Source organism: Carya illinoinensis, chromosome 13, assembly GCF_018687715.1.
Source record: "Carya illinoinensis cultivar Pawnee chromosome 13, C.illinoinensisPawnee_v1, whole genome shotgun sequence".
In the NCBI taxonomy this organism is placed as follows: domain Eukaryota; kingdom Viridiplantae; phylum Streptophyta; class Magnoliopsida; order Fagales; family Juglandaceae; genus Carya; species Carya illinoinensis.
Window position 1 is genome coordinate 29,118,579 of NC_056764.1, and position 22,054 is coordinate 29,140,632.

Sequence of the window (22,054 nt, forward strand, 5' to 3'; positions counted from 1 at the left end):
CTAATTGAATATGTGGATGTGCTTTATTTATGTAGATTAAGGGATTTTGTTTTGTGAATTTTGATCGTTCTAAAATTTCTCTATTTTAAAGTAGTATGTGATCTCCTTTTATCCACATAGTTTTTTGGGGGGGGGGGAATTAAAGCTTTTTATCTGGATTCTTGTTGTCTTTGACATTAACGTTATTTTCTTTGTTAACCCGGATTCAAGTAGTAAAGGTTTTGGATTTGGAGATATGCTCTCTTAGATTTAAGGTTCAAATTTTATTGAGTACAAACAATCTCTAACAGTTATTGAATTGAGAGGTTTTCTCCTTGAATTATCCGAAATGTACTTACAAAAAATTCATTACTAAGAACACGTGCACCTTTAAAATTAGTCAAGATATTATTCTTGGACATCTAGTACGAATAAAAAAAAATATTTTTTCTTTGTCATTATAACTCTTCTCTTCTAAAATAGATTTAATGTATTATGTGACTTTATACTAGTTTGTAAATTTATTTTTATAAAATCTCAGCAAGTGCTTTTCTTCTAAAGTTTTTTTTACGATGAACCTATTTTTCTTTCAATTTTTTGCCTTTTAAAATGAAAAATATTTTTTGGGTGTCTCCTCATTATTTTGGACCCACTTATTACGATCACCTAGAGATATTTTTAAGATGAATTCTACAAAACATCGAATAGGGAGTATGAAATACATGCTTTAAACATTTCCTCAACATTAACTGCCTCAACGCGCGATTTCTCTAAAGTCTAAACATGCTTTTATGTAGCAGTGTTCGAGTTTAGTGAAAAACCTCTGACTGAATGTGTCTATAGAAGGGGTATAAAAAGGACAACTAAATACTTTTAGTTTTATTCATAAATTCTTACTGAAAAAAACTTTCATTTTTTGCACCCAAATCACAAAAAGGCTTGACTTTACATCTTCTTTTTTTTTTTTTTTCCGAACATGCTTCCCTTTATTTTTTGATAAAAACATACTGCCTTTATTAATAACGAACATTACAACTAAATCTGAAACATATATTACAAGTCAACTATAACAATAATAGCTCCCTAGTATATAACCGTAACTGACATGGTCTAATCCATACTACAAACCTCTATAGACCCATAATCTGAGAGACATCATAACTCTGTTCAAGACAGAGTTAACAAATCACATATTCCATCTAAAATGGAGTAAAGGATACACTTTATAGATAAAAGTTCAAGAGATAATGTGTTTTTTTTTTTTTTCTAAAACAAGAAACATTATACAAATTAAAAATACATGAAAAAATAACAAATTATAATTTGAAAAGCTATAGATCCACATCTTCAACTATGAAGGAAAAACAAAACACCAAACAAAGCGTCGGAAGTGACACGTGTCTGTCACAACGCCCAGGAGATTTGCCCGAGACCACACCTCGGCACGACCCATAGAGGGTCAGGACAGTCACATGGCTAGTCTGCTTGCATGCCTTGGCTCAAACCATGACACGCAGCGGGCGAGCATGGAGGCTACTGACCGCGCGCAGACTATGCGTGCAGGCTTGCGCGTGCCCTTGAGCGTGCATCTGCGCGCATGCATGCGTGCCCCCACACCACCTAGCAAGGCCAGTGGTGTGCCCCCACAGGTACGCCATCCAGCGCACGGCTCCAGCCCGTGCCTTGCAGAGCAGGTTAGTGGCATGCCTGGTGGCGTGCCATCCAGCGCATGGCTCCAGCCCATGCCTTGCGGAGCAGGTCAGTGGCATGCCCATTAGGCATGCCATCCAACGCATGGCCCCAACCCATGCCTTGCAGACTCAGCGCCCAGGCCACCAGCCTGGGCCATACCGTGCACCATCATGGCTTACCTTCAGCAAGTCATGCCCATCATGCCGTGCACCATCATGACTTACCTTCAGCAAGCCATGCCCATCATGCCGTGCACCACCATGACTCACCTTCAACAAGTCATGCCCACCATGCTGTGCACCACCATGGTTCACCATCAGCTAGCCATGCCGCACCACCCTGGCTCACCATCAGCTAGCCATGCCGCACCACCCTGGCTCACCATCAGCCAGCCATGCCGCGCACCACCATGGCTCACCACCTAGCAAACCATGACCGCACCACCTGACCATGGACCAACTTGACCACCGTGCACCACCTAGCCCACCATGGGCCATGCATGCCACGGCTAGCCTTGTTTCATGGCCATTATCTTGTTATTTATTTTATTTATTTAATTTATTTATTTTCTAGAGACCTATTGAGGGTTTCCAATTTGTTTTTCTTATAAATAGGACCTCCTTCATTTACTTTAGGATCTTTTGGCAAAACTCCTAGAGGGAAAACTATTGTTTGAGAGATCATAAACTGGTGTCTTTGCACTTAGGTTTTTTGGGTGGAATTCGTGAATCCCAAAGAGAGAATCACACTTTGCAATTTTTTGAATAAGTGTGATTCAATCTATCTTGTTCTTGCAACTTTGTGCAATTCTTGAATCCAAGTTGTATTTATCAATATATGAGGTTGATTCATTACTTGTGCAATCCATGAATCAAGTATTGATTCATCCTTTTATGTGTTTGTTCATTCAAGTTCATTAGTATTTTGCTATTGTTTTTTAGTGTTCTTCATTTTGTTCTTGAGTGATCTTCATGGTTCATGCATGTTCTTCATTTTGTTCATGCATGTTCATCATTGTTCTTGAGGTGTTCTTATTGAATTTGGCTCATTCAATCCGCCCAAGCCCCAAAATCGCCCCACACAAGTGTTATTCCACTTTCCATATTGGATTGCTCCATCTTTCATGCCTTAGCCGCCCACCCCAATTGCCAATCAAGGTTCCTATAATTTAGGAACCCTAGTTGACCCATTCCATACTCCATAGCCGGCCATACACATCATCCATCATATCCCAAGATTTTAGGAGAGTCATCTCCAAGATTTGAGGGAAATCATCTTCCAAGATTTTAGGAAACTTCCTAAAATCTCTCCTCCATCAAATTTCGGTCAGCCCTAGCCATTCCCTACACATCACTCATCTTCAATCCTAGCCACCCATCTTACATTTTCCAAACCCTAAACACATCATCCAAACCCTAAGCCTATCTTCCAAGTGGCGCCTACACCATAGCACTCACTAGTGCCGTGCGCCCATCACCCTTGAACCACACCATCACTCTTCATCTTCCATCACTCCATACACCCTTCTTAGCCTAAACACTTAACCCCACCATCCCCAAGTGGTCATATTGACCACCTTGCACGTGAGCCAAGCAAGAGAGGAACTAAGATTCGGTCATCACAAGGCCACCATTGGCGTGGAGGATTTGGTGTTTTGGATCTAGACCGAGGACCCCAACAGTGTTACCCTGGACGTATGGTGGCCAATCAAGATTAAGTTTTTGGTGACCTTGAATTCAGAAAAGCCGCGTATGGACTGTGATAGCAATAGATCTGTTAGGGACCCCGGTCAAGTCCCTAGACAATAAGTCCTCCACGTCAATGGTAGTCTTGTGATGACCGGATTCTTGTTCCTCTCTTGCTTGATTCTCCAGCAATGGTGGTCAAGATGACCGCTTGGGTATGGTGTGGTTAGGTGTTTGGGCAAAGATGAGTGTATGGAGTGATGGAAATGGGCAAATTCTATAGTGGGTGGCACTAAGTGCTTGGATGGATCAAATGATGCAAATGAAGAATCAACACCAAAAACAAAATGATGAACACTCAAGAAGAAAAAAGAACACTCAAGAACAAATGATGAACACTCAAGAGCAAAGAAGAACTCTCAAGAACAACGAAGAACACTCAAGAACAATATGAAGAACTCTCAAGAACAACGAAGAACACTCAAGAACAATGAAGAACAATGCACACAAAATAACAATATCAATAGAAAGTAAATGGAAGACAAGAGATTGAATGACAAGAATAATATGATTGATAGATTGAACCACACTTATTCATGAATTGCAAAGTGTGATTCTCTCCTTAGGGATTCACGAATTGCACCCCAAAGAGCCTAAGTGCTAAGCACCGAAATGGATGATCTCCAAAACAAAGCCTTCCTAAGCCAATTGTCCAAAGATATGAAAGAAATGAACTAAGGGTCCTATATATAGGAGTTACAACTTGGAAACCCCCAAAAGGCCCATTGGAAATAAATAAATAAAAATAACATAAATAAAAAGAAATAACATAGTGGCGGGCCAAGTTGATCCAGGCATGCATGAGCCCATGGTGGCTAGGATGGTGCATGATGGTCTTCGGTCTGGTCCATGGCTAGGTGGCACAACATGGCTTGCGGATGCGCATGGCATGGTGCCATGCAAGGGCCTGCTGGTGGGCATGGCATGGTGCCATGCAAGGCCTGCTGGTGGTGAGCCATGTGTGCGTGCGGCATGGCCTAGGCTAGTGGCCTAGGCGCTAAGTCTGCAAGGTATGGCTGGAGCCATGCGCTGGATGGCATGTCACTGACCTGCTCTGCAAGGCACGGGCTGGAGTCGTGCGCTGGATGGCATGCCTGGTGGGTATGCCACTAGCCTTGCTGAAGTGTGGCTGGGTGGGTTGGAAGTGCCGCGCAAGGCCTTGCGGTGCACGGGTGCGTGCAAGGGCCACGCAGCCCACCATGGTGCGCACGGGCCTACACACTGAGACTCGCATGGGCGTGCGACGCCAGGCTGTGCGTGCAAGCAAACTATCACTAGCCACACTAGCCCACATGCTAGACGCTCCGTATATGCCACCGCGCAGGCCAAGGCATGCATGCATGCTGGGTGCCTCATGCGTGTCACCCCATGAGCCAAGGCATGCTTGTGGGCTAGCCAAGGTGTTGTTCTTGCCTCCCAAGTATAGTGTCAAGGCTTGTCCTAAGATGACTTTTCTAGGGATTGTAACAAGATCATCCCTGGTGAAGGCACGTGGATCTCATGCACCAACTTTAGATCGCACGCACACGTCGATCCTTTCAGCAAAATTCTTCGCCCGCCTGAAAGATCAGTGCCTTAGAATTCCTACAGTGGGGCACATGGTAGTCACTAGACGTCGGAGAGATATAGATTGGCCTTTTGTCATACGTTGACCTGAAAAATAAAACTTGAAAAAAAGAAAGAAAACAAGAGAGAAAAGGGAGGAGAGATGAGGAAGGGAAGAGGGAGGGGGTTGGTTCGTGTTTTGGGAAGTTTTAGAGAGAAGGTAGACTCTTTCTCTCTAAAGTCAAAGGTTTTAGTCCCAAAAAACTACAGTTACTAATATGCTTCCCTCTTGACTTTACATCTAAGCTGTTTATATTATTCAATTAACATTCTTGGTTAAAATTTGAGTATTTAGATTATTAAGCTATGTTTGGAATACAAACTCGCATAAACTCATCTCAAACTAATTATTGATGGGACTCACTACTTTTTCAACTTTTCATAAAAAGTTAAATTTATCTCAACCTATTTCATATATTTAACACATATCTCGACATAATTACATTTAAATATATCTGAATGGGACCAACAAAATATTACTTACTATTTACATATCAATTCAGATCATCTCAGCATTCAAATGCAGTATTAGATTGGGCTAGTGGCACAATATTAATATTCATATATGAGTAAATGGTGTAAAGGGAAACTTAATAGTGATTTAGGATATTGTAGATTGAGATTTTTTGTAATTTAGAGAAGAGAAATGCTACTTGGGTCGTATCTAGGGAAAGGGCACACATTGTAACAAATCGTTGGAGTTTTGATGGAAATCTACACATCCTTTTCTACAAAGTCCACTATTAAAGAAACCTGAAATATGGCTGGATAACCAGAATTAGACAACCATGATAGCAGCAACTCATCAAGGATACTCGTGAGTTGTGATGGTGATGACACATAGGACAAATGAATTTGAGTGTGTTTAGGTGAAGATGTAGGATTTGGAGACGAAAGCTGTGTTTGGTAAGGGAATTAGTCTCATTCATTATTGAATACAAACGATCACTACTATTCACTATTTTTTCACTATTATTTACTACTATTTATAAATCATCTACAATTACTTCAGCATCACTACTATTCACTATTTTTTTACTATTATTTACTACTATTCATAGATCATCTAAAATTATCTAGCACCCCAACGTAACCTTTGCTGTCCATTCATTTGGCATTTGAAGGCCAAGAAACCTAGTGACACTTGAAAATCAAGTATGATATGAGAGCGTGAGAGCCTCGTGTTAGTTTTTTTGCAGCACTTGCAAATGGGTTTTGATCTTATGGAAAATAGAGAGAAGTAAAAAAAAGGGGAATAGATGAAGGTTTATTGGAGGAAGGAAAGACGGAGAGGAGATACAAGTCGAAAGCCCCTTCCCCACTCCCAGTGGAGCAAGAAATTATAAAGAAGAAACGGTATGAGTTTGAGGAAAGGGGGGAGTAGGGGGGGCGTATCTGAAGAGGGGAAAGGAATATATCATGAAATGACTCCCTCAGCCTATGATCTTTCAACTCTTGATTTTACTTCTATAACTAATAATTGTGAAAAGAGGAAACTGTGAACAAGGGGCTGCGAAATGTGACGAATGAAATTGTAGCTTAAACACCCAAATTGAGGAAAAGTATGGTACTCCCATAATCTATTTTACAGACAATTGTAACATAAAACATGGCGAGTGTGTAATTGGTTTTCTTATCTGTCTTCTTTCGTGGCAGGCCTCCATCATGAATGCTTAGTTCTCGAGTCTAAAGCCACATACTTCTTAACCTCACACATGCCATCGTCTTTAATACCATTACAAGAGAAACGGAAAGAGCTTAGAGTGGATAAAGCTCAGGTCCTTAGTGATTGCTTTTTGTTTTGGATGCTTATCTGAACTGCAAATCAAAATTTTGTACATAAGATAAACTGAAAAGAGCAATTATATGGCGAGAAGGAACAGCCTTTCTCCAAAAGGAGAGACTTTGTCGTTGGAATAGATAATATTCTTTTAATTACTCGAATATGCAAACTTACATTGGTATGTACATGCTGGAACTTCAATCCCATGAAAATAGTGCAAAGTGAGTGAAAAAAATGGTTAATATGTCCTCTACCAGGTATCATGAATGTGTGAGAAACACCAAAGCTCTAACAGAAGAGTCTTTTGTGCTGCTCTGTTAGTCAGTCCACTTCTCATTCAATAAGCAGTCACAACACATCTGGCACATCAACATCTAGATGTAGTTATCGAGAGATGCTAGGGCAACTTGCCATTGTTAGGCTCCAATTCTTCTGACATGCATGACGAGTTTAGCTTCTTCAGGCCCTGGCCATAGGCAGCAATGAGTAGAGACTCAGCCCTTCCTGCAAATTTTGGGAAATCAGTTGAAAACAGAAGTGTGGAAATAATCCAAGATGAGTTAGCACAAGAACAATTTTCATTAGCTCATTTGATAGAAATAATCTTCTAAGAACAATGGGCATTTACTTATGAAGTAATTTGGTGCTACAGTACAATATAGGGCAAAATGTATTCTCTCTACTGTAGGCTAATGTCCGAACCATTTAGCATAGACCATGAACAAAACAATGGATATGCATGCAAACTGCCGAACGAGTGTATTAGGTTCTTCAACATGCTGTCACTGAGGACTCACAAATGATCTCTCTTGCCATCATGGACAAGATGGTTACCGTTGGCTACGCTAAATACACAAGGGAGTTGTAGCTTGGTAGTTTTGATTGACATCCAAAGACAAAAGGTTTTCAACTTGGACTCTCCAAAAGGCTTGGGCAGTTCTGCTTGGCTAGACACAAACACAAGTTAAGCAAGCACAAAAGCTATTTACATAAGTCTCTGCAACTAACTCCATGATACAAAGGATTCCAGTACCTTTCTCTATGATTATGAAAGGAAAAGTGAATTAAACAGGTCAAAAACATGATTTCGATAGTGAACCTCTTTTTTCTCTAAAAGCAGTAGACCATTGTGCAGATGAATGAATATAAGGCTTTCCTAAGAGCCCCAAAATACTAATTCCAAGGCAACACACAGGTATGGCCAGAGTTCCATTCATTAAGCAATAGTATGACAGAGAAAAGCTTTTATTCAGTAACGGAGACAATATGACTACCATGATCCTTTTTTCTTTTCAGTAGGGGACTCAATGATGGAAATAATGTGGATGCAAGTCTCCGGCTATCATCCTGTTGAGTCAAAATCCACCATCTATATTGAGTGAAAGGAAGCTGATAATGTTATACTTAATACACAAATAAATATCACTGAATAATTTAAAACAAGTGATTGAAAGTAATATCTAATGCAAGAAGAAGCCCTCAATTTTACATATCCAGAGCACTAGCCTAGGCTACTAACTGAAAAAACTGAAGTAAGCAGCAGGTAGTTGGTACAGTCTTCTTTTAGTGGTTAACAGTCTGCTCTAATCTGTTAGCAGTACGCTATGAGTTCATTGCAAGCCTGTAACTCAATCAATCTATGTTGGAAGAGGTGTAATTGCCATCTTTAATCAGTAAAGAAATAGTGAACCACACCTATCTTGAGTTCTCGATTGTGGTATAGACAGCCTAGGTGCGGGAGCAAAAGTCAGTGTATGATGAAATACAACAATTCATACACAAATACACATGTACACTGGGAACGCTCGAGGCTTCAACTTCACTTGGAGTTCAGTTTTGTTCCACTTTTAATTGCAAGAATAGGAAAAAAAAACTCAGGTCAATGTTTTTCTTTTAGTTTCAATCGTAACATGGTCTTTGATGGAAGTGCAAAAGCAGTGGTTCAAATGGCTGTATCCTCTCTGGTTTCTTGGCCAATTTGGTTTGCTTCATTCTAAACTGGAGAGACTATAACATCCTACTGTTCTCTTGAGTGTAAAGCAAATACACAATTTCAGAGAAAAACTGAAGGCATAACAGAAAAGTAAATAAAAATAAAGATTCAGGCGGACTATAATGATTACCACAATGATGAATGAGCCAACTTTTCAAAGAGAGGCGTACTTGCATTAGATAAGGATGAAAAAGGCACGAGCTAGTGTGTAAAGCTAGGATCAAACCTTTGTAGACCTCCCTCCAGACAGTGTAAATTGTTTTTTCCATAGCATAGAAGGCACTGGCACAACAGAAAATCCCGAGGCAACTAAGATCCCAATCCATAGCCCATACCCAAATCCTCCACTCCACCACCCCTTAGCTCAGAAAAGAAAAAATTATAAGCATAAAGCATGAGAATTTAGTACAGATTGCTAAAATTAAATGGGGCTTGTTTGGAAATAATCTCATCCCAAAATTCTCAATGGAAGTGGCAGTGGCGACTAAAAAATTACAAGTGATTAAAGGTATAAGACAGCACCGGGAAAGGCGAAAAGATATCTTATATTGATAAGGACAAGGAAAACCTGTTTTCCATCCTGTGGAAAAGGGATTGATTGTTCTATATATGCCGTAGTTCCTGAAAATGAACCGGGCAGTTTATCAGACAGATACTTGAGCTTTCAAAGAAATACAGCACCCATAAAAGTATGATTTCAAGAAGATTGCTCCAATAACAAATAAATGATAACATCTGCCAGCCATATGTTTGCACCTCACAGAAAGATCCTAAATGAAACAACAGGATAGAGAAAAGCATAAATGCATGTTGTGTATTTTCTATGAGTTGTAGTTTATCTTTTCTTTATGATTTCCCAAAAGAATTTTTTTTTTATAAGTAAAAAATTTCCCAAAAGAACTGAAAAGCGACTAACTGCCAAGAGTTAAAAGTGTCCAAATGAGCCCTTAAAGCTAAAAATATAGAGAGATCAAGTTCGTGTTTCATGCATTCCTATAGATATCATGCATATAAAATAGTAACAATTTATCAGATATGACAAAAGTGAGGTTTTAGAAAGTGTAAAAACTATGGAGTAAAAAGTAGCAAATAGAATAGAAATTCGGGATACAAAAATGATCACTCTTGCCCCTGTTTTTACAAAATCTTACCAAGTGTCACATCTAAGTTTTTCCAAAATAACTCATTTACCTCAATAAAGCATCAATATTTCCCCAAAAAGGAAGAATTAACACCTTTCCTATCGGCTAAGCCAGATTACCAAGAGTTTGTTAACCCAGAAAACCAAAAAAGGAAGGCTTGAGAAGTAATGTAAACTAGTCGCAGTCTTGCAGACTCAGGTGATGCGCAGGAATAGTTTAAGTTATTTAATGGAGAAGCATACCTCAGATCTCACAAACCAAAAGCTTCTTTTGATTGTTAAAAATGGTGATAGTAGGCTGTCCAAAATTTGTCAGTCGAGGCTCTTCGTGTGGTCAAAATATAAATATAATTTTTTTTTTATAATCTCCTATATATCTTCAGTTATTATTTTTGACTGGGCATTGTTCGATAATTAAAAACAAAGAAAGTTGTGGGATGCAAAGAACAAAACCAAGAAAGCTATAATTAGGAAGAACGGACAAGAAAGCTATAATTAGGAAGAACGGTTGGTGTTTAAATGAAAAAGATAACCAGCCAGGTCATGGTTCTCACAATCTGCACACACATTTAAGACAATTACTTAAAACAAATAAGTACTTAGGCTTCCAAAATTTGTGAGTTGAAAGAAGATGAAGTGGCTTTACAGGAGCAAAGCTCCATGCTTCCAAATTATTTATTGTAATAGGTTTATTGGCAAGTTAATGCTAACTTGTAGTACCATATTTCAAGAATAGAAGAAAGCAACCAGATGTTCCAGTGTTTAAGGCTATATTAATCCACCATGAATAGAGGATAAAGCATTTAGATAATAGAGCAGTTTCAAAATGTTTTCACAACGCACACAAATGCACAGGTGCATGTGCGCACACGCTCACACAGAGTAAAGAAAAAAATGATGATACCACTAGGAGCATCAAGACTGCGAAGCAACTGAACAATAGACTTGGCATCTAAACGTCGTCGAACTCTTTTCCCGACCAGTACTTGCAAGTGCGGAGAATCAAATACCTGTAGCATGGGACCAATCATGATGATGATGATATAATAATAACGATAATAATAATCAGAGAAGTATATTTTTAAAGTTTGAGAAGCTTCTTGTCCATTAGGCCCCTAGAACTTGTTAGGATGAGTAGACTTATGGAAACAGATAAAGCAACAAGTAATAAAACCCTAAGATTAAATGCAATCATCTAATGAGTGTAAAGGATTCCAAAGGCTTTTAACCAATCATCGAATGATTTTAGGAATAAAGACTAAGCACAATATGGCTAATCTAAATATAATCAAAATCACATTATTGCAGTTTTGCCACAAGTCTCCATGATGCTAGGTTGCATTTTGCACCAAATGCTAGGTTGATTTCTTCTTAAAAACTTAAAAGGTTGGCCCTAAGATTATTTATTTTTAGAAATAATGTAATCTCCTTAAACAAAGAACGAAATTTTACTAAAAGAATAAAAGAGAGTGTGCAACTGTAGCACACTACATAACGTACATATATATATATATATATATATTATATGTGTGTGTTGTGCATATATATACATACATATATAATCGTAACATGTATTGTATCTCGAATCTCCTTCAAGCTTTTTCTAATTCTCTGTTATTTTCCTTTTTCTACACATGACTTCTCTATTTTCCCTTGAATTCCTTTAAACAACTTTTTTAAACGCCGAACATATTATGTTTTTAATTGTTTTGATACTGGTTATGACTTTTCAGTTCCGCAACAGCACCATAACAACAGTCGTCTACCTAATGCCCTTTTAAAACTTAAGCATACATTTTCAAAAAAGAACTCCATTGAGGATCAAGCTGCCATATTAAACATTATGCGTAATACACCATATCTACCTCGTAATGTTAAAAGATATTAACTTACTAAAAATATCACAAGTAAATGGAAGAAACATATTCTTCAAGAAAAAGTGCAAATTGAAGCGAACCCATTTACTTGCCTGAGCAGAAGAACCAGACTCAACACTTTTCAAGAGCGCCAATGCACCATGAATGTCCGGGTCGATACCAAGAACCCAATCTGAAACGGCATGGGTCCAACTGCCATTGAAAGGGTCGGAAATATCGGGGACAGGGCAAGTGAGGGAATCCAACCAGTTCTCCTTAAGTTGGGCATCGGAGAACTTAACGGCCCTACCCGCAACACCGTTACTTGAAAGAGTGTTCTTTGGTTTTCCTGGGGTAAGAATTGGAGGTTGGGTTAGAACATTTTGCGCTTGGTCTAAATTTAATGGAGATAGCGAAGATGTACAGAAAAAGGCTCTGAGCTTGAAAGGGAAGAAGCTTTGTTTGAGTTTGGAGGAGGGTGAGTTCATGTAATAGTGTTGGTTCAGTTGCTTCCATTGGCTCATTTGGAGGGCTTCCATTCCATCAAAAGCACACTCAAGTTACCACAGAGACACAGAAACAGTTCGAACGAAATGGCAGACACTAGGCGGGGGCTGTACTTTGTCTGAAATCTTATTTATTTCATTTTGTGGAGTTTTCTTTTCCGAAATGCTAAATTAAGTTGGGTACTGATAATGCGTCTCGATATAATTTTTTTTATTTAATAATTAAGAAAATCTTTTTTTATAATATTGTAAATTTTATAAAAATATATATATTAAAAAATGTTAAAAAATGCATGTAAAAAAAGTTAAAAAATATATAAAAAAAAAATTGAAATACACTTTACCCAAATTGACTTGGTTGATATAGCTTTACTCTTTTTTTTTTTTTTTTTTTTAGAAAAGGAAAATGCTACTTAACAGATAAAATGACGGATTGTGAATTGGGGTTTTTTTTTTTTTTAATTCTTCAAGAAATTTAAAAAATAATTAAAAGAAAATTAAAAAAATATATATTTGTATTTATCAGTACAATATAGGGGCACCATTCTCGATTTCTGGCACTGTCCTTTAGAGGAAAGGCATTTTGAGGTTCAACATGAAAGATATATTTTCTATATTGTTCACGTAATAAAATATAATTTATAAAAAAAGTTTAAATTTAATCACACCAGCGCATTAGTTTATGATTTGATTTTTATATAATCTCTAATTAAAATATTTTCCTTTGAACAATCCTTGAATCTCCTACGGCTATGAAGGACTTTATGGTTAAGCTCTTCTTTATCAAGTATGGTTTTGCTAACAAAGTCCCTGTGGATTGCTAATCTCATATTTCGCAGGTACTTAACAAATCATTTCGTGTTTATTTTTGTATATTATCTTAAACAATGTCTCATTTGGTTGACTTTTTTTTTTTTTAAAGAAATTTGTAACAACTCATGTAAATCAGAAGACAAATAGTAGTTACTGTTTATGTATTGTCAATCAATGTTAATTGATCTTCTCGATCGCCTTACTGCTTGATGCTGCCTGCAATGGTATGTCACGAGCCAACATAAAGGGCTGACTAACCATTCTACGAGTGCTCAAATATTCATGTTTCCACCAAAATCCAGGTCCGTGACTCGAAAATATTTGCCACATCAAGAACGTTGGGATGCTTAATTGATTCTCTTGGTTATTTTGCTCGCCATATATTGCTCAAAAGCAAGACAAAAAATATAGATGGGTATACTTCAGTACAAGGCTAAGCACCATGATTAGAGAGTAGCATATATGCTGTGAATATTTAACACACAAAAAGACAAGTATTTGGTCATGGATGAATATAAAAGCACCAAAATTAAGCATAATTTTATAGACTGCTGAAAGAAAAAAATAATAATCATGCATTTTCAATATACAACTAACTTTTATCCAACGAACGAAAGCTTGTGTATAGAAAGAGACATCAAACTCCCATGGATTATTCTTTAACGTGTTTTATTTTTTTCTGTTTTAAAGCTTTGAATCTTATCTTGTATGATGGGAACCAGCTCTTCATATATATGGATGGGAGGCCAGGTTTCCCTCAAATTCAGGAGTAAAAAGCTCTGCACTCAATCCTCTTTCCAAGGTACCCAATATACTTAAATCCACAGTTTCCCATCTCTTCTTCTATCCAATCATTAATGGAGAACCCAAATGGTTTTTACTATGTGAGTGCACCCACCAGCCCAAGTAGATGGAATCTGCAGGAGAACATGGAGTTCTACAGTGTGCCTACTAGTCCTACAAGAGGTGTTTCAAGCAATGCTCTCTTTGGATTTGAAACTGAGCCTCCATCTCCAAGAACATATGAAGATGCCAATTCAACTCTTGATGACTTTGAATTCGAAACTAGTTGTCGTTTCGACCCCAAGGACATGATCGTTATCCGGGATTTGGAGAAGTCAATGTTTGATCGTCCAGAGCAACAGAAGCAACAATTTAAAAAGCGGGGGGATTCTTTTCCTAGTGCTAACATGGCGTTTGCTGATGAGCTGTTTTGTAATGGCAAGGTTCTCCCACTTACACCTCCTCTCAAACTTCCACCATGTCTTCAAAATGGCAGCAAGAGTGGCAATTATAGCTCCACCTTCTCATCGTCTCCGAGTTCTGTTCTCAGGCTCCCGTTTTCTCCCCGACGCATGTGGAACGATGACTTTGATCCATTCACGGTGGCGTTAGATAATGTTAGGGAAGAAAAGAGAGGGAAAGCACAAGGAAAAAACTATAGACGGACTCGGTCGCTTTCCCCATTTAGGCCCTCTAGACCACAGATTAGGTCCAGTGACTTGGCGGAAGACTTGGACAACCAAAATGACAATTACTGGGACCATCCAATAGCAGTGGATGAATCGAGTCCGACAAATGGGCTGCAGGTGAAACAAGTTGAAGGAAGCCCAATAAAGCTGGCGGAGCCCAAGGGTTTGTCATTTGCGAGAAAGGTGAGACTTGTGAAAATAGGCAATGAGCTTCCAAGCAAGACCAATTCTGCCACATCTTCAGGGTCTGACTCTGTGGAAGCTGGAGAGACTGCAAAACGGCTTGAAAGTGGTGTTGGGTCTTCTTCTACAAGGGAAAGTAAGAGACAGAAAATAAAAAATTTCCTTTTCAGGAGTGCATCAATGAGCAAAGCAAGTGAAGGCAAAAAGAGAGAGCAAAATGCAGCAGCATTTTGGAAGCTACCCTTTTTGAGGAAACTCAGCTTCAAGCCTGGTGGGTCAGACCTAGACAATGCAGGGGATAAAACGCTGGCTAAAGTTCCCAAGATGGCATTGATGCCATACAAGCCCAAGCTTCTTATGTGCATGGGTTTTGGGGCAAACTAAGTGCAGTGAATGTGCAGCCAGACTAAGTGGCAGTAAGGTTTTAGAACATTAGTGTGAACCTTTGTGTGAGAAAATATTGTTATGTTCTGCTTTTATTAGTATTCTTGTGGGAGCAAACTTGTGCCAATCAAGTGGGTTTCACTTTGGAAATGAATTATGATTATGCAACAATGCAATTCACAGTAAGCTTAATTTCTATTTTGTAACCAGAGACCCAAATTAATGTATAATAGGCTGTAAAGTCGATACAATTATACAAGATTGGCATCCATGCGCTTAATATTTTCCATTATACAAACACAATTAAGCTTTTATGTGTGGGCATGTTTTGTTAGAACCAGATTAGTTTGATTAGAAGTACCCTATTTCCCAATGTTTTGAATACCGTACCGGATGACGTACTGGTCAAGGCACTGGAACGAAATATTTCGGTACCGGTACCGTTTCGTGTACCGTTTCGGGATAGTCGATATATAAATAAATTATATATATAAATATATATATATAAATTATATTTCAAAATAATAATCTATATATGAATAAATTATACATGAATACATATGTATATATAAATTATAAATAGTCTAATATGAATTGGGGTCAAAAAATAAGATTATAATTTAAAAAAATGAAAAAAAAAAAATGAAGGCCGAATTACCGAAATACCGGCCGGTACAAGCCGGTACGCAGGCCGGTACAGGCCGAAATATAGGCCGGTACGGCCGGTATTTCAGCCAGTACGAAACAGGTACCTTACCTGTACCGGCTTGGTGACCGGTACGGTACGGTACCAAAAACATTGCTATTTCCAGTAGAAGAAGTGCTACATCTATAAAGAGATTACACAAAAATAAAGTCATAAACTGACGTGACTTGATCTGATGCGTTAGATTTACTTTACAATAATAGAAGTTTTACAATCTAACGTACCACATTAAGCCACGTCAATTTGTAAATTTATTTTTGTGTAATGCCTAATAAAAACAAATTAATACAGAACAAAAGATGAAAACGACTAAAGGAGAAATGGCTACAAAAGGCCATGTAGTCCCATACTTTCTTGGTACAAAACCTAGAGTTTATCCCCACGTGTGGTTTTTAATGAAATCCATTGATGAGGTGCAATGTACTGATGTAGTGTGCTCTTTTAAAATCCCAACGGCTCTAAGTTAAGTCTGTGATCCAACGGCTCTAATTCCAATAAAATTCAGACCTAAGCCTTAGTCTCTATTTTAATTTGGGTTGGCTTGATAGTTTTATAGCAAAATACATACCAATGTGTTTCCATGTGATTGAAATGAAACATAAACAAAATCAAGAAGAATAAAAAGGGCAAGATTACAATATTTGGGCTTGCTATTTTTGCTCACACAAAACATTGTTCAGAAACCAATACAAGAGAAACAAATGCTTTACCATACTCTTTTTGTGATATTTCTTCCTTATTCTGAAAGTCCTGACTTTGAGATTTTCCCACCATTGCCAAGAGCTTACTGCCTGTTCAGGCACTTGGATGTCACCAGTTTTCAAGTTCTATCAATTGTTTGTGATATTCTCTTTATCTCTCTTTCAAAAGATACTTAATTTAAATTCATCTATGTAGAAGAAACTTGTTTGAAAGGTGGGCATCTCTAATTCGAAATTTCAAGGAAAAAGAAAAAAGAAAAAAGATGTCCATTTGATTGCCAATAAGACAAGGCAAAAAATAGATATTCTGAAATCTGAAGAAATGGATTGGATGCCGTATGAATTCAAAGCTATCATTCTTCTAACATAATCTCAACCAAAACCTGAAGAGAGTTTCTACTGATTACAACATACTGTTTGGGGTAACTTTTGTACATTAATTTGGCATTTATGGGAGACCATTTTCATGCACTGGCACTACATGAAATTCTGAAATCTACCAGGAAAAAAAATTGTGGAAAAGAAAAAGGGGAGGGGGAATGAAAGGCAGCTTGGTCTCTACATCTCCATGCAACTGAATAAGAAGCTGATTTCAAAATTCATTACTTCACTTGATCCCAAAGAATGGTCTCCTATTTCATAGCATGACGATGTTTACCAAGCCCCTTTTTTCATACAATGCATGCTATTCCAGGACTTCAGCTGGCCAAAGTCGCTTCCATGTGGAAATCTCATCCTCGTTCTTAAGCTTTCTGATTCCTCCATAAAACCCATCTGCCTCATTCCCCTCTTCCCTGTGGTCTTTCCTGTTGATAATTGTACGTCTCCACCGCGAACCAGGGGTGTAATGGTTAAATTCCAGCACTACAGTATCTGTGGCAGATATTGAGGATTGTGATTTGCATTTCAAACTGATTTGGCCTCGTTACATGTCAAAACATCACAGCAAACTGAGGCAATTGAGGTAAAAGAGATAATGGCCTATGTAACTCCCCTAACTTTTTCTGAAATTTGTAGAGAATTTTAATGGTCATTTGAACGCAACAGGGAAATCAAAATTTCGTATTCCATTGCCATGCTCTTTCAAAACACCCTAAGAGCCTAATGAATCGTGCCACAGATGCAAAAGCATGGACCCAAAGAATCTTTAGGCAGAAGTTGGTAAGGTTAAAACAACTGAAATTGGGACCAAATATATATATAAGTTGTCTATATCAGAAGTCGGTTACAAAATGGGTTCACTTGCTCACTTACCCAAAAAATATTTTGCCTGCTTAAAGTGAACCCATTTGTTTTAACATGCAAAATTACAGCACTTCTTCAGATGGCAAGTAACAAGCACAAATATTTGGTTATTACTTATTTGTTGTTGTTGTGGTTGAGAAAAAGTACAGATATTTCTTGTGAAATGAACGGTAGAAGCATGTGACTTTGAGGTGCAAATTTGTCAAGTTGCACAGTTTGATAGCAAAGAAGTCAGAAAAATCAAACAAGTTTGGAAGCTTTCAACAACCATCATAGACCGCATAATAAGAGTTAAGAAAAAAAGATACAACTTGTCCAAAGACAGCTTCCTGGAAACATTGAGTTCTTTCAGTGTAGTTGGCCATAAATATTCTAGTGAGACAGAAGTTATCACAATGTTGGTGGAAATTATGACATGCTGACAACGATGTCTCGTGGACCAACCAAATAGTATGAGGCCCACGTATTGAAAATTTGGACAAGATAGGTAATTTGCCAAACCTCTAGTGGTCTGTGAAAGTAAACTTCACATTTTTAGAGATGTCATTTCTTCTTGCAAGATGGTTATCATCTGAAACTTTAAACAATTTGAACTCTCCTACCAAACTTTCTTTGCTCACACCCTGTATTTTTTTCTCCCGAGACAGTTTTATGCAAGGGAAACTTTTTATCTTCAAACACACTCTCAATCCAACTAGCATATGGAAATTAGAGGAAAGCTTGGATTCTTACAAACAAAAGCTACAGTTTCCCCCCTCCCCCCTTCCTTTTCTTCACCCTTCTTCATTTATGTTGCAGGAAGTATCGAGGAGTATAAAAGTTCTAGATGCAAGGAAAAACGATGAGATCAACTTACCACTATTCTGACAACGGCAGTAATTTTCATTCCCATCACATGATTCCAAGTGACCAACTACACCATACCACCAACCTGCGGTATACAAGGCATATCTTATTAAGTAGTGGACAATCTTCACAAATGATGTTGCTTATTAAAAATGGTTTACAGATAGTATTAGAATAGAGTTTAGATAAGGGTAGAAGCAAATCAATGAAAAACTAACTTGAATAATATATTAATTGTGCACTGTTAAGGCTCTAATTGACGAGAACTTGATTTTTATACTGATTTAGATCGATCAATTTAACTTCTCTCTCTCCCCCAGCCTCCCACTGTCTTTCAAAAACCAGACCAGTAACATGGCAAGCCGGTTTGTCTTTCTAGTCCTTTTATCCATTCTTCCTTGAAGTTTCTTCAAAAGACTTCCTTCTAATTCTACTCATCTCCCAGAAACCATAACAAAATAAATAAATAAATGAAACAAAGAAAATGAATCTATAAAAAACTCAAACAAGTAGCCACCAATTATTGCCGAGATAAAATTTACAAAAAGTAAGCATATCCATGTTCATTGCAAGGTATCGAACAAACCATAAGGGAACTCTTTGTTTCTTCTCCACTGAATCTCGATGTGATTGCCGGGGTGTAACTCATGTAGACTGTCAGAGATATGAAGATCGTGTGGAGGAGTATCAACAGGTGGTGCTCTTAGCCTTTCCCACGGCACGCCATTTTCAGGAGCAGCTGCTCTTCTTCCATGAGGTGGGTACCTGCAATGGAAAAGTAAACCGCCCAGATCAAATAACCATATCTCCTAATTCCTGATTCCTGATTCAAAAAATACCTAATTTTTCTTTGAAGCAAAAGCAACTGATTAAAGTATCCAGAATAACGTAGGAAAAACGTGATAAAAAGGATAAAATCACCGACAGCAATGTTCTAAGGAGGCTATTTGTCCAGTTACCTGGCTTGGAAGGTGTCAGTGCGGCAGTCATAGCTAACCTCAGCATCATAGCATGACAACATGAACCCAACATTGCCATTCTACAGAACAGCTTAATCGGTTAACAAAACCAATAATCCAATATAAATTTCAAGCTCAAAGAAGCTTAACTGTAGCCGAGTTATGTGAATATGGTAAGTACCTCGCGGTTGTAGACCTGAGCAGGGAACCAGAACCTGCCAGTTTCAAGAGCAAGATACCAAGCCATGATCGAATCCACGGGCAAAGAAATTCTTTGCTTGCCAATATCATTGACCTTCGATCTAAACCATGAAAGAGGCCAACTAAGAGAGAGAAGCCTCATGAGGCCCTTGTGCTTGCCTTGCTTTAGATTGTTCGAATCCTTTTTCAAAGCAATATACCATTGCCACTCCCTGTATGCAGCTGGACCGATAATTCTATCCCATTTCCGTTTCATGTGCTTCTCCCAAAGGTGGTCACTCAGACATCTTTCCCTCAAAGAACTACAAACAGCCGCCGTGCTAAAAAGTGCAGCAGGAGGTAGCCTCTCAAGAATGCATTCCAAGGCCAATTCTGGCAAGTCTAACACCGACATCTCTTCAGTCTCCTCGACATTCTCCACCTTGGAACTTAGACTCTTCTTTATCAGGGACATATTGTAGGGAACTAGAGGAAGATAACAACTACGTAGAGTATTCTTTATCAACACAGATATGTGGAAGAGTGATAAGTCTTTCCAAAACCTGAGGGGCAACAATCTCATCTCATCAGCCCATTGTGGGAGCGGTTTGAGAGGGAGGGACTTTATAAAGAGGATGAAGGAGAAGCAAGTGATCAAGAAGTAAAGTAACATTAGGAAAGCGGAGTACTATTAAGGGTCAAAAACGGGTTGCTCGTAAAAAAAAATGGCAATATCAAAGGAGGAAACAATCGACTTTAAAAGCAATGGTAAAATAAAAGAGGAAACTGAATTCTCTTTCACTTCTTTCTCAACCACCTTAACAAACAAGCAAAGAAGGATCTTCCTACCACTTTCAGCATATGGGTTTTTATAGGCTGAACGAAAGCCCACCAAACCTAACGGTGGGCCTCCCTGTCAAAGTTTAATCAGAACGAAAGAGCAGCTATAGAGACACCTCAAAGGAACGAACTTTAGTGGAATCGAAATTCGCCTTAGCCAATCCAATCTAGAAAACGAAGGAAGCTACGATTTTCTTCTCCCTCTTTTTTTGCTTTAAAAATGGCGCTCCAAGTAAGGAACCCAACCGTACAGACAAGCTCAACAGCTGTCATACAAAGAGAGGGAGAAAGAGTTAATGGGGGCTGTATTGGATGAACCCAGGAAGGTAATGAAGGTGGGGCACTCAGATCTGATATGGCTTTTTTATGACACTTGGGAAACTTTGAATCCCAAGAGAATGGTATAGTCTAGATACAAAGACCCATATCTCCAAAATCTTTGAATTTCTACTGAAACAAACAAATTGTTCTTTTTTTCAGAAACAATAAGGTGGAAACAGATCTGGGTATTTGTTGGGATTTGAAGCACAATTAGGTACACCTCAAGATCCGTATAAACTAATGGAAAAGACACCAGAAGCAAGGACACAGGATCTCGAGGGAGTTGGCGGTGATATTGGTGAGCAGGAAGAGGAGATAAGAGGCTGATGAAGACGATGGTGGACGTGAAGTGTGGGGTCCCCTCTCACCTCAGTCCAACAGATTCTTCATCACAACTCACCAAATACTCCTCCAGCGACAGACCTCTCTGCTTCTCTCTCTCTCTTTCGGGCGAAATAGCTAACAGTAGCGGACAAAGAGATCGAAGGGAGGGAAAACGAGACCGAACGTTTATTTCGTTATTGAAAATGGACCATGGTCGGTTAGATCAGTTGAACATACTGCTGGAGCGGATACATGTGCGGACGCCAAAAAGATTGTTCCAAATTTTGTAGAATCCATGAGTAATCTATCTCTCTTGACTTTTAACTCTCTTACAATTTTGGAAAAAATAACGTTGATCCATGCATATTATTAAGAATAATGTGTTGATTTAAGTAGCGATTTCCTTTTTTTCATCAAATTACATCTTATGTTTGACAAAAAATAGGATGCAACTTGATGTATTCTTCAAAGTGTTTAGAGTGAAAACACTAGTTGCAGCGAGTGAAATCCTGCCGACTGCACAGGACAGAAACCTCCTGGGACAGACGAGACAAAAATGGCCACCCCCATGAAAAGTCTTTGTGATTTTTGCTTTGGACAGATATTGGGAACTGCAAAGTTGTTCAACACTGACCTATGAAGCTTTGAGGGGGATCCACCAATAATCAGGCAAGCTTTTTATCCACACGTGAACTTCACGTGCCAACTGCTTTCATGTCCCTTTCTCTTTTTTTAATATTCAGTTTCAATTCCCAAGACAATCCTATTTTTTATACTTAT

General features: G+C 38.4%; 2 protein-coding genes across 8 annotated transcripts; both read right to left on the reverse strand.

The window, feature by feature from the left end:
* Positions 1–3,909: 3,909 nt before the first annotated feature.
* LOC122292997 (Holliday junction resolvase MOC1, chloroplastic-like) lies at positions 3,910–12,434 on the reverse strand. 7 transcript variants are annotated; one of them, XR_006237086.1, is made up of 7 exons: positions 11,908–12,434; positions 10,843–10,948; positions 9,366–9,418; positions 9,024–9,155; positions 8,079–8,151; positions 6,979–7,308; positions 3,910–6,839 (listed from the first exon to the last, which is right to left on the reverse strand). XR_006237086.1 is itself a non-coding variant. In XM_043101592.1 (6 exons), exons 1-6 carry the CDS (start codon positions 12,331–12,333, stop codon positions 7,202–7,204), a joined length of 897 nt encoding a protein of 298 aa, XP_042957526.1. In that variant the 5' UTR covers positions 12,334–12,434; the 3' UTR covers positions 6,889–7,201. The 7 variants fall into 7 exon arrangements, 2 of the variants coding, with proteins under 2 accessions (XP_042957526.1, XP_042957527.1); XR_006237088.1 differs by lacking the exon at positions 8,079–8,151; XM_043101592.1 differs by lacking the exon at positions 3,910–6,839 and having other exon boundaries at positions 6,889–7,308.
* Positions 12,435–16,886: 4,452 nt separating this feature from the next.
* Positions 16,887–21,393, reverse strand: LOC122292328 (F-box protein At2g26850-like). The gene is made up of 5 exons (XM_043100614.1): positions 19,791–21,393; positions 19,610–19,689; positions 19,237–19,415; positions 18,661–18,735; positions 16,887–17,432 (listed from the first exon to the last, which is right to left on the reverse strand). Exons 1-5 carry the CDS (start codon positions 20,460–20,462, stop codon positions 17,245–17,247), a joined length of 1,194 nt encoding a protein of 397 aa, XP_042956548.1. The 5' UTR covers positions 20,463–21,393; the 3' UTR covers positions 16,887–17,244.
* Positions 21,394–22,054: the final 661 nt, after the last annotated feature.